Here is a 13,779-nt window from a genome sequence, read left to right as displayed (position 1 = left end):
TTACTGAGCAACAGCTGTGCGTCAAACTGGCTCGCGCCCTGGTGAAACAATCAACAAAATCCTTGTGAAATTTCTGAATTCCTTGATGTGATCTTACTGCTGCATATAAACTCTTCTAGGTTAATGGAGGAAAAGCCTCACTGATTGGCCCAATGGCTCTGCTCCAGACTGTTGAAGGCCAATGGGCCAATCAGTGAGGCTTTTCCTCCATTAACCTAGAAGAGTTTATATGCAGCAGTAAGATCACACCAAGGAATTCAGAAATTTCACGAGGATATTGTTGATTGATTTGCTTTTGAAGAACTATTATTCTCTGTGGCTCCCTGGTGAAACATACTGTGTGGATTCAGGGTTAAGCCTCCCTGGAGTCTGTAACTCAGACGTCTAATTGCTTTATGGTGTACTTTGTGATAGAGAACTGTTATTAGGTAACATTATCTGATAAAACAGGATTTTTCTGCGTCTCTTGGCGTTTATGCATCCGTTTCCTCCTTTGACTTCTGCTGTTACGACTGAAGAAGAGAGACCTGGGTGATTTCACTTTGGATAATTCATGGGTGAAAAAAATCCAGATTCCATTTCTGAGGAGATGGTGTTGAAGATTTTTCAAATCTCCTGTACCCACTGTTATGATTTTTTGTTGTTGTTAAAGATTTCTTGAACCATTCAGTGATCCTGAAAAAAAAAAAAAGTTTGAAGGTTCACCTAATTACTTTGGAAAACCTTTGTGAAGTAAATTTTGTTTTTTCAGTCTGTTTCAGTTTTTCCAAAATCTAAACCAGTGCAAGTCCTAAATTAAATTAGAAAGAGAAAAACACTGCAGTCTTTTTGGTAAAAAGCTGAAGGATTTCTACAGTGGATTTGGAAAATTTTAGAATTCCATGAAACTCATAAACTCGGCTGAAATTCATTGGTTTTGAGGTTGTCTTTAAATTGCAGATACAAATGTACATGGACACTTTTATGTGTTGGGCGTCAGTGTGTGTTTTTCATGTGCGCTGAGGCCCCCTTTTACCGCAGCGGGTAAAAGGGAAGTCTTGCTTTCCTACACGAAATGGCCATGTGGCAAGTAAAGCACTTGTCGCACAACCATTTTGGGGAGGGGGGTGAGCCCTTACCACCACCCATTGACTTCCGCAGTAACTGGGCAGCGTGTGGCACTGCCTGATTACTACCGGGTACACTATGGCGCTAAAAAAATAAATATATTTTTGTAGCGCCGGAAATTATGGCGCGCTAGGGGTGAGAAGTACCGCTGGGCTGCTGCGGTAGCCCAGCGGTAGTTCTGTTTAGCAAGCGGTAAGCCCGCGTTGGGTTTACCGCTGCTTAGTAAAAGAAACCCTTAATGTTTGTACCTCAAATCAGTTTCGGAAAGGAATCTACCCACTTAGTTTACATTTGAAATTATGTGCAGAATATTTATGTACATCTTCCAACACTTCAGGCTATCTCAAATTTGTGTCATTGTACAAAATTCTTTAGGGACGTTTATGGAGCTGTTGGACGGATAGTGGCATACAGATACCGATTGATCTGCCCTGCACGAATCACTCATTTTTCCCATCTAAACTTGCATGCCTATGCTGCATTCTTTCCTAACGTGGATTCAGCCCTGTTCTTTCAGGAAGTTAAGAATTAGTGGGCGTATTTCTATGCATAATGCAGGCCTGAGAAAAGCTAGGTATAATAAGTGTTATAGCTACATAGGGCCTATGTGTCATGCCTGTGGTTTCCTGACCAAGACAGGCCAAATTATTCAGATTTGGCAGGGCCTACCGTGAAGGCGTGTCTCAATTGCCATTTGCATGGTTTTGAATGTGGTTCTTATCAGTTTCACTTGGTTCAGCTGCCTTCTGCTTTCTCTTGTGACTGATGTCTGTGACTTCATCGTCTGGTATATAGTGCTGGGCAACTGTGGAAATGGTGACAGAGCGGGACAACATGTCTGAAAAACTTCTTCCAGCTCAAACAATACCCTTAAAGTTATTAGAACATTTTTCCCCTGGGGTTCACTGGCTCTTTTCTCTCACAGCAGCCGGTAATAGCTGAAATTCTTTAGCGCTCATAGTGGTAGGTAACGTTCTGGAAGCAACTGGTGATAGTGGTGGGCAAGTACTGGCCAACGGATGCCTTCTTTTTCTGATAGAGCGGGAAGAGGGTTATTAGCTGGTGAAGAACAGAGGTAGTTCTATTAGTGGAGGGGGGGATTGTGGAAACTGAGTATAGTAAGTGTGGCTGACTGGCTAATTCTGAAAGAATATCAAATATTTGGCAGCATAGAGGGTTGAAAACATCTTCAGTTGTTGAGTAACCCACACATGTGTATATGTGTAATTGTGTTCATGAGAGTAGAAGTGTGTGTGCATCAGTTCACTGGTGTGTGAGCCCACCATCATTTGCCCTTTCATATCCCAGCCTGCTTTTTCAACCCATTTTCCAAGTCCTGTTTCCAGTTCGTTTATGTGGCCTCACTTTCATGTTTTTTGTTTCCAGCTTTTCCCTCAGATGTATCTGTTCATTAGAAGGTCTCTGCTCTTTTCACCATTACCAGGAGGATCATACAAGCTCCAGAGTCATATGTGCACTGTTATTCAAAAGCATATGTACTGCTCCTGTGTACCCATAAGCTTTCTGGACTCAGTGGAATAAGCTGGCTTTAACAAAAATGTAATAAGCCGTTTTCTTTTCCCCAACATAGTAGCCAGTGATTTTTCTGTGATGTTGAACTCCGATTGTCAAGATCGCTTTCTTTTGAAACAGAAAACTACAGCGATTTGTTTTTTTTTTGTGCATGCCACAAGTCCTACCCATTGCTACTGTAAGCCAGAATGTCAGTCAATGGTTTGCTTTTATGGAGCTTTTCACAAAAAAAGACCTGGTTCTGACACATTATTATTATTACATTTGTACCCTGCGCTTTCCCACACATGGCAGGCTTAATGCGGCTTACATACCCTGTTTCCCCGAAAGTAAGACATCCACCAAAAATAAGACCTAGTAGAGGTTTTCCTGAATTGCTAAATATAAGGCCTCCTCCGAAAGTAAGACCTAGCAAATTTTTGTTTGAAAGCAGGGCCGCCGAGAGCTGGACAAGGCCACCCCCCCCCCCCCCCCCCCCCGATGTCGCCGGGCCCCCCTCCACCCACCCTCTGTCGCTCCCGGAATTAACCTTAAACGCCTCCTTTCACCTTCGCAGCAAGCAGCAGCAGGGCAGACCTCTCCTTCCTTCCGTGCCCCGCCCTCGCGGACGTTACGTCAGGCGAGGACGGGACACGGAAGGAAGGAGTTGCCTGCCCTGCTGCTGCTTGATGCGAAGGTGAAAGGAGGCATTTAAGGTTAGTTCCAGGAGCGACGGAGGGCGGGCGGGCCAACCCCGATGTTTTCCCGAAAAATAAGACAGCCCCTGAAAATAAGACCTAGCACATTTTTGGGGCAAAAATTAATATAAGACAGTGTCTTATTTTCGGGGAAACACGGTAGTAACAATATAAAGAATTACAAATTTGTAAAAAGAATATACAGTTTGTAATGAACACAAAAGTAATGGGGTTAACAGATAAGTAAATTAAACGTTAAAAACATTTTAATTATGTCATAGCACACAACACTGTATGATGTGGATTTGTACATGTTCAAATATATCCTCATATATTTGATTAATATATATGGAAGAGGTGTATTTTCAAAGCACTTAGACTTACAAAGACTTGTAAATCTAAGTGCTTTGAAAATCAGCCCCATAGTGGTTTATCCATTTAACATATTTATTCTCAGTGACACTGAGTGAAAATGTGGGTTTGTTTTCCCATTTATGGCCAAAAGTCTAAAGTTTGGGTTTTTTTTTGTTACATTTGTACCCCACGTTTTTCCCACTCATGGCAGGCTCAATGCGGCTTACATGGAGCAGTGGAGGGTTAAGTGACTTGCCCAGAGTCACAAGGAGCTGCCTGTGCCTGAAGTGGGAATCGAACTCAGTTCCCCAGGACCAAAGTCCACCACCCTAACCACTGGGCCACTCCTCCACTGTTGCTACTATTTGAGATTCTACATGGAATGTTGCTATTCCACTAGCAACATTCCATGTAGAAGTCGGCCCTTGCAGATCACCAATGTGGCCGCGCAGGCTTCTGCTTCTGTGAGTCTGACGTCCACGTACGTGCAGGACGTCAGACTCACAGAAACAGAAGCCTGCGCAGCCTTCTACATGGAATGTTGCTAGTGGAATAGCAACATTCCATGTAGAATCTCCAATAGTAGCAACATTCCATGTAGAATCTCAAATAGTAGCAACAGAACCTCAAATAGTAGCAACATTCCATGTAGAATCTCCAATAGTATCTATTTTATTTTTGTTACATTTGTACCCCGCGCTTTCCCACTCATGGCAGGCTCAATGCGGCTTACATGGGGCAATGGAGGGTTAAGTGACTTGCCCAGAGTCACAAGGAGCTGCCTGTGCCTGAAGTGGGAATCGAACTCAGTTCCCCAGGACCAAAGTCCACCACCCTAACCACTAGGCCACTCCTCCACGCTCAAACAGATTGAAAGGGATTTTCATCTGCATACGTATGCACATTTATCATATGTATGTTTTTATAATGCTTATTAACTCCATACATAGTGTACATGCATAAACAATTCAACAAGTGTAGTAAAATAATCCTGTGTGTGTTAATATTGCTTTGTATCCTAACAGGATTTCAAAATGCTTAACAATTACTGAGGAAGAAAATTCAAAAATATGCATCGCAGCTGGATCGTATTGTAAAATAAGATAATTAATTCCAGAGCACATGCATTTTAGCAGCCCATTGTAGACAGGATGGTAAAATTGTAGGGGAAACAGTCTATAATTCCTTATAAATGCTAAACAAGATTTCTTTCTTTCATTTAATGAAAGTGTAATTTTATTCTGCCTTTTCAGAACAAAACATTGAAATGATGTATGGGCAAGTTTATGAAGGACAACAGCCGTAAAGAAATTAAAATCCACAGGAAAGAAGCCAAGAAACAGTTGAAATTTGAATTCAGGATCAAAAGATTAAAGCACGGGGATGATTTTTTTTATATATGTAAAAAAAAAAAAAAAAAAGTCAAGATTGTGATTACTGAGTTTTCCCTTTTATTCTACCTTTGAATACAGTGATGCTGCTGCCATCCATCCAGGTACTTTCACATTTCCAACCCTAATCGGACAGGTTGTTGATCTAAGAAAAAGATTTATTTCTATTGGGTTTTTTTTTTTTTGGGGGGGGGGGGGGGGGAGGCGGCATTGTTTTGCATTTGGATATGTTTTGTAGTTTTGACACTTTTCCCATGATATAAAGAAGGTGAAAAGGGACCTACTTTGTCTTGTATGGATTTATTTGTCTATTAACTGTTTTTACCCTTGACATTTACACTCCTTTTCATGCCCCAACTTTTGTTCTGTTGTACTTATCAGGGGTCACAGACCATCCTTTTATAGTGTTCTTATACCCTACATAATAAGTACATAAGTATTGCCACACTGGGACGGACCAAAGTTCCATCAAGCCCAGCATCCTGTTGCCAACAGTGGCCAATCCAGGTCACAAATACCTGGCAAGATCCCAAAAAAAGTACAAAACATTTTATGCTGCTTATCCCAGAAATAAGCAGTGGATCTTCCCCAAGTCAATTTAATAATGGTCTATGGACTTTTCCTTTAGGAAGCCATCCAGATCCTTTTTTAAACCCCGCTAAGCTAACTGCCTTTACCACATTCTCTGGCAGTGAACTCCAGACTTGCTGGTAGGTGTCACTGTTATGTGGGAGAGACAAAGAGGAAGAATCACAGCAGTAAGCAGAGTATTCCGGGCCTGCTCTTCAGCCAGACGGAGGCTGGTAGTGCTGCGGTAAGAGGAGATCAAAGCCCCATTGGGTTCAGCTGCTGTGTCAGCCACCATGGCAGTTCAGGCCAGTGCAGCTCCTCCTGCAGCAGGGCAGTGAGGCAATTGGACCACATGGAAGGTTCAAGGCAATGCCGTCAAAGTGATTTACATATAATAAAAGCATTATCACGCAGTACAATAGTGTGTCCTACAATTTTATAGTAAAAGCAAAATAGGCAAAAAACAATAAAATAAAACAATAGAAAGAATAGAGAAAAGAGACCAAACAGACCACAGATAAGCAAACCTGCTGTGTCCGACAGAACCCCAAAGGCTAGTACATAAGTACATAAGTAATGCCATACTGGGAAAAGACCAAGGGTCCATCGAGCCCAGCATCCTGTCCACGACAGCGGCCAATCCAGGCCAAGGGCACCTGGCGAACTTCCCAAACATACAAACATTCTATACAATCAAGCCATTGTGACATCACTAATGAGGTTGGCTCTTATTGGTGGAATGAGCCACTATGACATCACAATAGGTTAAATCAGTGCTCTATGTAATAAAAGTGAGCCAAGTAGAGGACATAAGTACATAAGTAATGCCATACTGGGAAAAGACCAAGGGTCCATCGAGCCCAGCATCCTGTCCACGACAGCGGCCAATCCAGGCCAAGGGCACCTGGCAAGCTTCCCAAACGTACAAACATTCTATACATGTTATTCCTGGGATTTTGGATTTTTCCAAGTCAGTTTAGTAGCGGTTTATGGACTTGTCCTTTAGGAAACCGTCCAACCCCTTTTTAAACTCTGCTAAGCTAACTGCCTTCACCACATTTTCCGGCAATGAATTCCAGAGTTTAATTACACGGGTGAAGAAACATTTTCTCCGATTTGTTTTAAATTTACTACACTGTAGTTTAATCGCATGCCCCCTAGTCCTAGTATTTTTGGAAAACGTGAACAGACGCTTCACATCCACCTGTTCCACTCCACTCATTATTTTATATACCTCAATCCTGTCTCCCCTCAGCCGTCTCTTCTCCAAGCTGAATAGCCCTAGCCTCCTTAGTCTTTCTTCATAGGGAAGTCGTCCCATCCCCGCTATCATTTTAGTCGCCCTTCGCTGCACCTTTTCCAATTCTACTATATCTTTCTTGAGATGCGGCGACCAGAATTGAACACAATACTCAAGGTGCGGTCGCACCATGGAGCGATAGAACGGCATTATAACATCCTCACACCTGTTTTCCATACCTTTCCTAATAATACCCAACATTCTATTCACTTTCCTAGCCGCAGCAGCACACTGAGCAGAAGGTTTCAGTGTGTTATTGACGACTCAGGGAAAGCAAGTTTAATTGGTGAAGGCTAACAGAAAAAGATGTGCTTTTTGAGTAAGGCCTTAAATGAGGGTAGAAAAGCCTCCGAACATAAAAGTATGGGCTGGTTATTCCACAATGTAGGTGCCACTATGCTATATGTCACTTTCCGAAGTGTGGAAGACAGAATGATGTGCAGCGATGGCACAGGTAACAATGACTAGGGCGAAGGGCTCTCCCAGGGATAAGACTGGAAACAAGACGACAAAAAATACAGGTAGCCCTGTATGAGAAATTTTGAACACCAGAAGCAATATTTTATATGTAATGCGATATTTCATGGGTGGAGGCATCAGAGGAAGTGGAGAGGCTGCTAGCATCACATTTCTCAGCCACGAATGCATCCTCAAAGGGCTTAATGGAGCCTATTTGAAAGCATGGGATTACTACTTTTTCAGACATTTGGGTCATTTTCTCCCTGTTTGGCTGGGGAAGGGGAGGTGACAAGGGACAAGGCCTGGGAAGCTGAGTCTGTGGTCCTGGCACTGGGGCCATCACGTTGGAATTTTGCTAGTTTAGTAGGCCATAGGGCTTTTAGACGTGGATGCCTTGTGCAGCCCTGGAAACCAGGGATCGCTCCTGCTCCAGTGCCACTAGACCCACCAGGGTTTGTAGGGTAGGCCTGGGGGGAGGGGTCTACAGGTGGTTGTTTGATGCTAGATGATTGGGGGCGGGGGGGGGGGCGGTTTCAGCTGAAAATGCACTGGCATTTTCGGATGAGACCAAAACAAAGATAAATTTTAATTTCAGGCCGGTTTTGGCATCGAAGCTGAAACTAAAATTCGATCATCCTCGACTGGGCAGTAGACTATGAAAATTCAGTGGGTTGTCAAAATACAAACTAACCAAAATGTGGCTGTTAAACTTACTCTAGGAGGTCCAGCAATTCAATTACATCACACCACATTTGAAAGATGCAGATTGCTTTTATTGCATGGTTAAGATGTTTTACATGGAACTTGCACACTTCACTACTACCTCCATTCTCCAACCCTCACATTCTACCTCAGATACACGTCAAATTTCAGACCCCCCTGCCCTCTGCCCCCAGTCCCTGCTGCCTTGGGAAATAAGAAGTTATGGGGCACATCTTAATTTTTCTGCCTGGGCCTGGGTCCCGTTCAATCCTAGCTACACCATTGCTGATGGTAGAACTCTGCAGCTGAAGTTTGTGTTGTCAAACCATCCATTGACCAAATTGCTTGAGATTTAGTTGGGTTTAACTTCAGCTAACCACGATGCAATGGACTGAAAACTCATTAAAAGCTGAAGAATCTAGCTGTCTAGGGTCAGCATCTGTGCAAAAAAAAAGCACTGTAATAACATTGCAGAAGAACCCCAAGCTAGAAGTTGCTGACCGAACCTCGATGCAGCCAAAGGTGAAATATGGCCCATATTGACAGCGGGTCCATCAGAAAAATTAAGATAAGTGGTGTTGAGCTGATACATAAAATTTAAGGGAGAATTTTTTTTAATGGGTTTGATATTACAATGAAGGAGTTATAAATAGCGACCAATGAGGAGGCAGGCAAACCATGGAGTGAGTGATCCGTGTGAAAAAAATTGCCACTGAGGACCAGAAGAGTATTATATGGTATGGAACTGTGATAATTGAGTTTTTAGTCTTGGGTGACCATATGGCATAATTTTGAATGACCCCTCCCCCCCCCCCCCCCCCCCCCCCCCCACCATTGAAATTGTTAAGGTGGGCTGTGTATTGATGTAATACCTAGCTCTGCAAAAGAAATGCTAGTGGACTTAAAAGCAAATTAAATAATAAACGGGGAAAGAGCAGAGCCTTGTGGTACTCTGGCATGTCAAAAGGTTGAGCTCCTGAGTTCTTGGAATTGTGAGAAATATGTTCACAAAGAAAAGGATTAAACTGTAGCACAATCTTCTTAACGTGAGAAAGTAGCTGTCCACGATCCACTAATGAAAAGCTGCAGACAACCCTAAAGAAACAAGTGCAACCTTACCCTTATCCAGATATTTGTGAATATTACTGAACATCAACACAAGTGTCGTTTCCATACTGTGCATTTCTCTGACCCCTGATTGGTGTCTGTAGTATTTGGCTCCAGACCGTGTTTACACTGGATCAAGGGTAAGGAAGATTGCAGCCAGAAAAAAAACAGCTTAAGGATGGTGGGCCTGCCAGAGCAGATGAACGATTGAGAGCTGTTTGGATTTTTTTGTTTGTTTTTGAGAAATGGGTAACAGAGAAGCTCGGCTTAGTGGTTTGGACTGGGCCAAATCTAGGGATTGGCAGACAGAAAATTTTTTTTTTTTTTGGTCATCCAGGGGCATAGCCAGACTGGCGGGAGGGGGCACATTTTAGCCGTTCCCCCCCCCCCCCCCCCCCCCCACCATTGCAGACACACCCTCCTCTGCCATTGCCGACCCCACCACCAACAACAACCTTGACCCCCTGCCGTCACCTACCTTTGCTGGTGGGGGGTTGGGGTCCCCCACCAGCAAAGGACTGCGGCGGCAGGAGAGGGGTCGAGAGGGGGGGTCCAGGGCCAAATCTACCCCCTGGCCCCACGTAGCTAGACCACAGTGGTCATCTATACCAGTGTTGATAGTGCAAACTATGTACATACAGTGCCTGCTTTTCTTAAATATTGCGCACTGTATGCACGTACTTCAGGATTCTATATATTGTACTGAGATTTCTGCGTGGAAATCTGTGTATTCCATAATAACACACATAACTTAATTAACAAATTAATCAGCGCTGATAATTGGATGTTAACAAGCAATTAGCACTGATTGGCATTAGTTAGAATTTACGTGCGCTGCTTGCTAAGCGTATTCTGTAACGTGGTGCCCCTAGATTCTAAATCGCATAGTTGAAAAGTAGGCATGGAATGGATGAGGCAAGGGTATATCTAAAAAAAATGTTAAGGGCGTTGTTGTAGAATGCAGCCACTCCGCACCTAATTCAGGTGACTGGATCTACTCCAGGTTTTAGTTGGAGTAATTGACCACAACTGAATTTACTCGTGTGGACCCGTGCTTTATAAAATATGCTTTGATTTCTGCATGGAAATCTTGGTGCGATATATAGAATGTAGCCCAATTTGGTGGGTTCTTTGTCATATCCCTTTGGTTCTGGGCTGGTAGATGTTAAGGAAGGAGAATTTTGATCAAAACTGATAAGAGTCCTATCCTAAAGAGATCTGATTCTTGTTCCAAGGAGGAATTTTTATGGGACTCTTGCTATGGTTCTTTCAGGTTTATAATTTGGATTTTTTCAGTTGAAAACTTGGATTCTTGCTTCTTTCTTACAGAAAATACTGATATACAAGTGTTACATGGTATCGTATATATATTTGATTTTTTTAAAGACTTGTTATACCACCTTTCATAATGAGTACAACAGAATAGTTAATATGCTAAAACTATAAAAAAAAAAATATTTAAAAAATTCCAAAATTTAACAGAACAAAAGGAAGACAGGTGGGAGCTCTCAAGTCATTGTCTCTATCTGCTTCTTGATGAGCATGACTCTTGTTCTGGACTGGTCTGGTAGGACTCAAGGAAACAAAAGTAGCAGGTAAGACCAATTTTTTCTCTCTTGGGCCCTATTTACTAATCCATAGTAAAATAATGCATTGTTGCGCTATTTTTGCCATGGGAAAATTTATTGCAGGATTCACTAATCTTGAGTACCTTACTAAGGTAAATCTAGTCTTTACAATCTAAGGGTTAAATGTATTTTAGTACTACAAGTTAGTGAATCCTGTAGCAAATATTTATTTTGTGTTTTGACAGCCAGGAATACTACACATTTCCAACTGCAACGTGCTAAAACAGTGGGCCGAATTTAAGGCCTGCTATCTTCTTAAAAGACTGGTCATATGGTAAAACAAATTGCTGTCCTCCACTCCCACTTTTGTTTCCTTTATGAAACGGTGCCCACTGGTGCCCTCCTTCTACCCCTTTATGAAATATTCTGTATTCTCTGATCCTCCATCCCTTTTTTGGGTTATGTCAGCTCCTCTCCCCATCCCCACCCCACCCCCACCCCTTACCAGATCATCCCCAGTGTCTAATTGGAGGAACAATCCCTAATTGTTCTTGCCCCAGCAGTTCCAGTATGCAGATTTTTTAAAAGTGCCCTTCACAGTAATCTCACAGTAGTCCTGCACTTCTTCCACTAGGAATCAGGCTGCCAAATACGAGAACACTCTTATTGGACAGCCTTAATCCTAGCAGTATTACTGCAAGATTACCACTAAGGGCCTGAATGATGACTGCATAAGTGAACCAGCAGGACAGGAGGGCTCCTGGATTGACCTGGTAAGTGCTGTAGGAAGGGGGGAGGTGTGACACCATGACTTATTTTTAAAGAATTGGGGGGAGGGGGGTTGGGAGAGGAGGTGCTGTTTATTTCATAAATGGATTGGGTGTATGAGGGGTATTCTTCTATACTTTGACCTCTGTAACCTGGTCCCTGGGAGCGTCTTTTCAGATGTTAGTAGGCCAGAGCTTGTGAGTGAAAGTTATCACCACCTGTTTAGGGAATGGCAACTCTTCAGTACATAATATGTGGACCCTTTGACCAAGCTGCAGTAGTGTGGGTGCGTGGGATTACTTTGCACCAAGGCCACTCTTTACTGCAGCAGGAGAAACCCTATTTTTAAATTAAGATCCTTAATGGCCATGCATTAATTTTCCAAAGGGCTCACATGCTACTCCCGCGGTAATTGGGCAGTGTGTGGTGATGGCCGTGTCAGTGGTGTAGCTATGTGGGGCCCGGGGGCCTGGGCCCCCGTAGATTTTGCCCTGGCCCCCCCTGCTGATGACCCGCTCTACCCCCCCTCCCGCCGCAAACCCGCCGTCGCCTGCCTTTGCTGGCGGGTGACCCCAACTGATCTGCAAGGCTTCGTTCTGTGAGTCTGACATCCTGGATATCAGAAACAGAAGGAAGCCTTTGTTGGGGTCCCCCGCCAGCAAAGGTAGGTGATGGTGGGTTGGCGGCGGGAGGGAGGTCGAGCGGGGCGGGGGGCAAGGTGGCGGTTGTGGGGTCGACAATGACTGTTGGGCGGTAATGGCGGCGGGGAGGCTAAAATGTGCCCCCTCACCTCAGGCTCTGGCCCCCCCCCCCTCCCGCCGAAATCTGGCTATGCCCCTCGGCTGTGTATTGCCCGATTACCACCAGGAATGCCTATTTCCTGCCCCCTGCACTAGAAAATAAAAATGATTCTGCAGCGCTGCGTACGCCTTGTAGCGCTATAGAAATGCTAAATAGTAGTAGTAGTAGTAGTAGTAAAATGGCACACACCAAAAACAGAACTGCAGGGCGCCTGGGTCAGCTCGGCGGTCGTGCCGTTTTCCCGCATGCTACCATGGTAGCTGTACTGCCCTTTTTTAAAAGAGATCCACGGTTTGCCAAGTTATTGCAGTCTGCTTTCTTCATTTTGCATGATGAGTTGCTTTGCTGTGCCGCTCATAATTTAAAGGGCATTGAAATGCCACCTTGAGCTACAATTATTAGCAGACTAGTAAAAAAGCCCCGTTTCTGATGCAAATGAAACGGGGGCTAGCAATGTTTTCTTCTGTGTGCATGTGGGAGTGTGTGTGTCCCTGCCCTCTGGCCTCTCTCCCCTCCCCCCTCTGAGTCCTTCACTGTTACAGAGCCAGCGATTTGATTTCATGCTCTGCTGTTTCCTTCACTGTGTTATAGAGAGGGCGGGGCAGACACTCATAGGGAAACCGGATATCTCGCCCCCTTCACACGTCCGGCTGGAGGCTTCATAGAACGTTGGTTTTGCCTTTTATATAGAGAGATAATAGATGTTACTGCCAATTAATGTAAGTTTGGCAACAAGGCACATTATTTGCCAAGTGCAGCTTAGGAAATAGGGCAAGAGTTAGGTTTAATTTAAGAATTTATATTCCCCCTCCTTTTCAATCAATGGATTTTCTGCAAAAGTTGTTCATTGTAGCATAAAACATGAAAGAGGGTGATCTAGTGTGCTTTGTTTCTGTACCATGTAATATTAGCTCTGTAAGAATTATTGATCCTGCACCATCTCGTAAATGAATAGAGAAGAATTCATAAATAAAACCAGGCTGGAATACTATTAGAACTGCTTTTTATAATTGCTTTATTCAAAACTTTTTATGTACAATCAAAAAGCATAGCCTGCTTCTTGGAAACCCCATGCTGACTTTTACCTCCCTGTATAATATAATTACACATAAAGAAAAGAAGGAAAGCACAGTCATTCTTTTAAATACAGGGCTGCCCATAGGCCACAGAATTTGTATAGGCATTGCTTCCTATCGCCTAGTTAGCTAGCAGTGCTATTAAAGAGACACAAATGCATGTGAGGCACAGTAGAGACCACGTCCTTCAAGGATACTGTGGAAGAGGTTCTGGAGTGGCCTAAGGTGGAAAGGAAGGCAGAAGAACTTTATGGTGGCAGGAATGCTTCCCTATACAGATTACAGGGGCGTAGCTACATGGGGGCCTGGGCCCCCATAGATTTGGTCCTGGACCCCCCTGCCAATGACCCTCTCAACCCCCCCTCC

General features: G+C 43.7%; 1 protein-coding gene across 2 annotated transcripts in view; it reads left to right on the top strand.

The window, feature by feature from the left end:
• RPN2 (ribophorin II) overlaps window positions 1-5,341 on the top strand; it is a 96,143-nt gene extending 90,802 nt beyond the window's left edge. For both annotated transcript variants that reach the window (XM_030212063.1, XM_030212062.1), the window contains one exon: window positions 4,925-5,341. In XM_030212063.1, coding sequence (XP_030067923.1) covers window positions 4,925-4,937 — 13 coding nt within the window. In that variant the 3' untranslated portion in view covers window positions 4,938-5,341. The remainder of the gene's footprint in view (window positions 1-4,924) is intronic.
• Window positions 5,342-13,779: the final 8,438 nt, after the last annotated feature.

This window comes from Microcaecilia unicolor, chromosome 8 (assembly GCF_901765095.1).
Source record: "Microcaecilia unicolor chromosome 8, aMicUni1.1, whole genome shotgun sequence".
In the NCBI taxonomy this organism is placed as follows: Eukaryota; Metazoa; Chordata; class Amphibia; order Gymnophiona; family Siphonopidae; genus Microcaecilia; species Microcaecilia unicolor.
The sequence above is the reverse complement of the archived record's forward strand: the minus strand, read 5'-3'. Positions and strand labels throughout refer to the sequence as shown.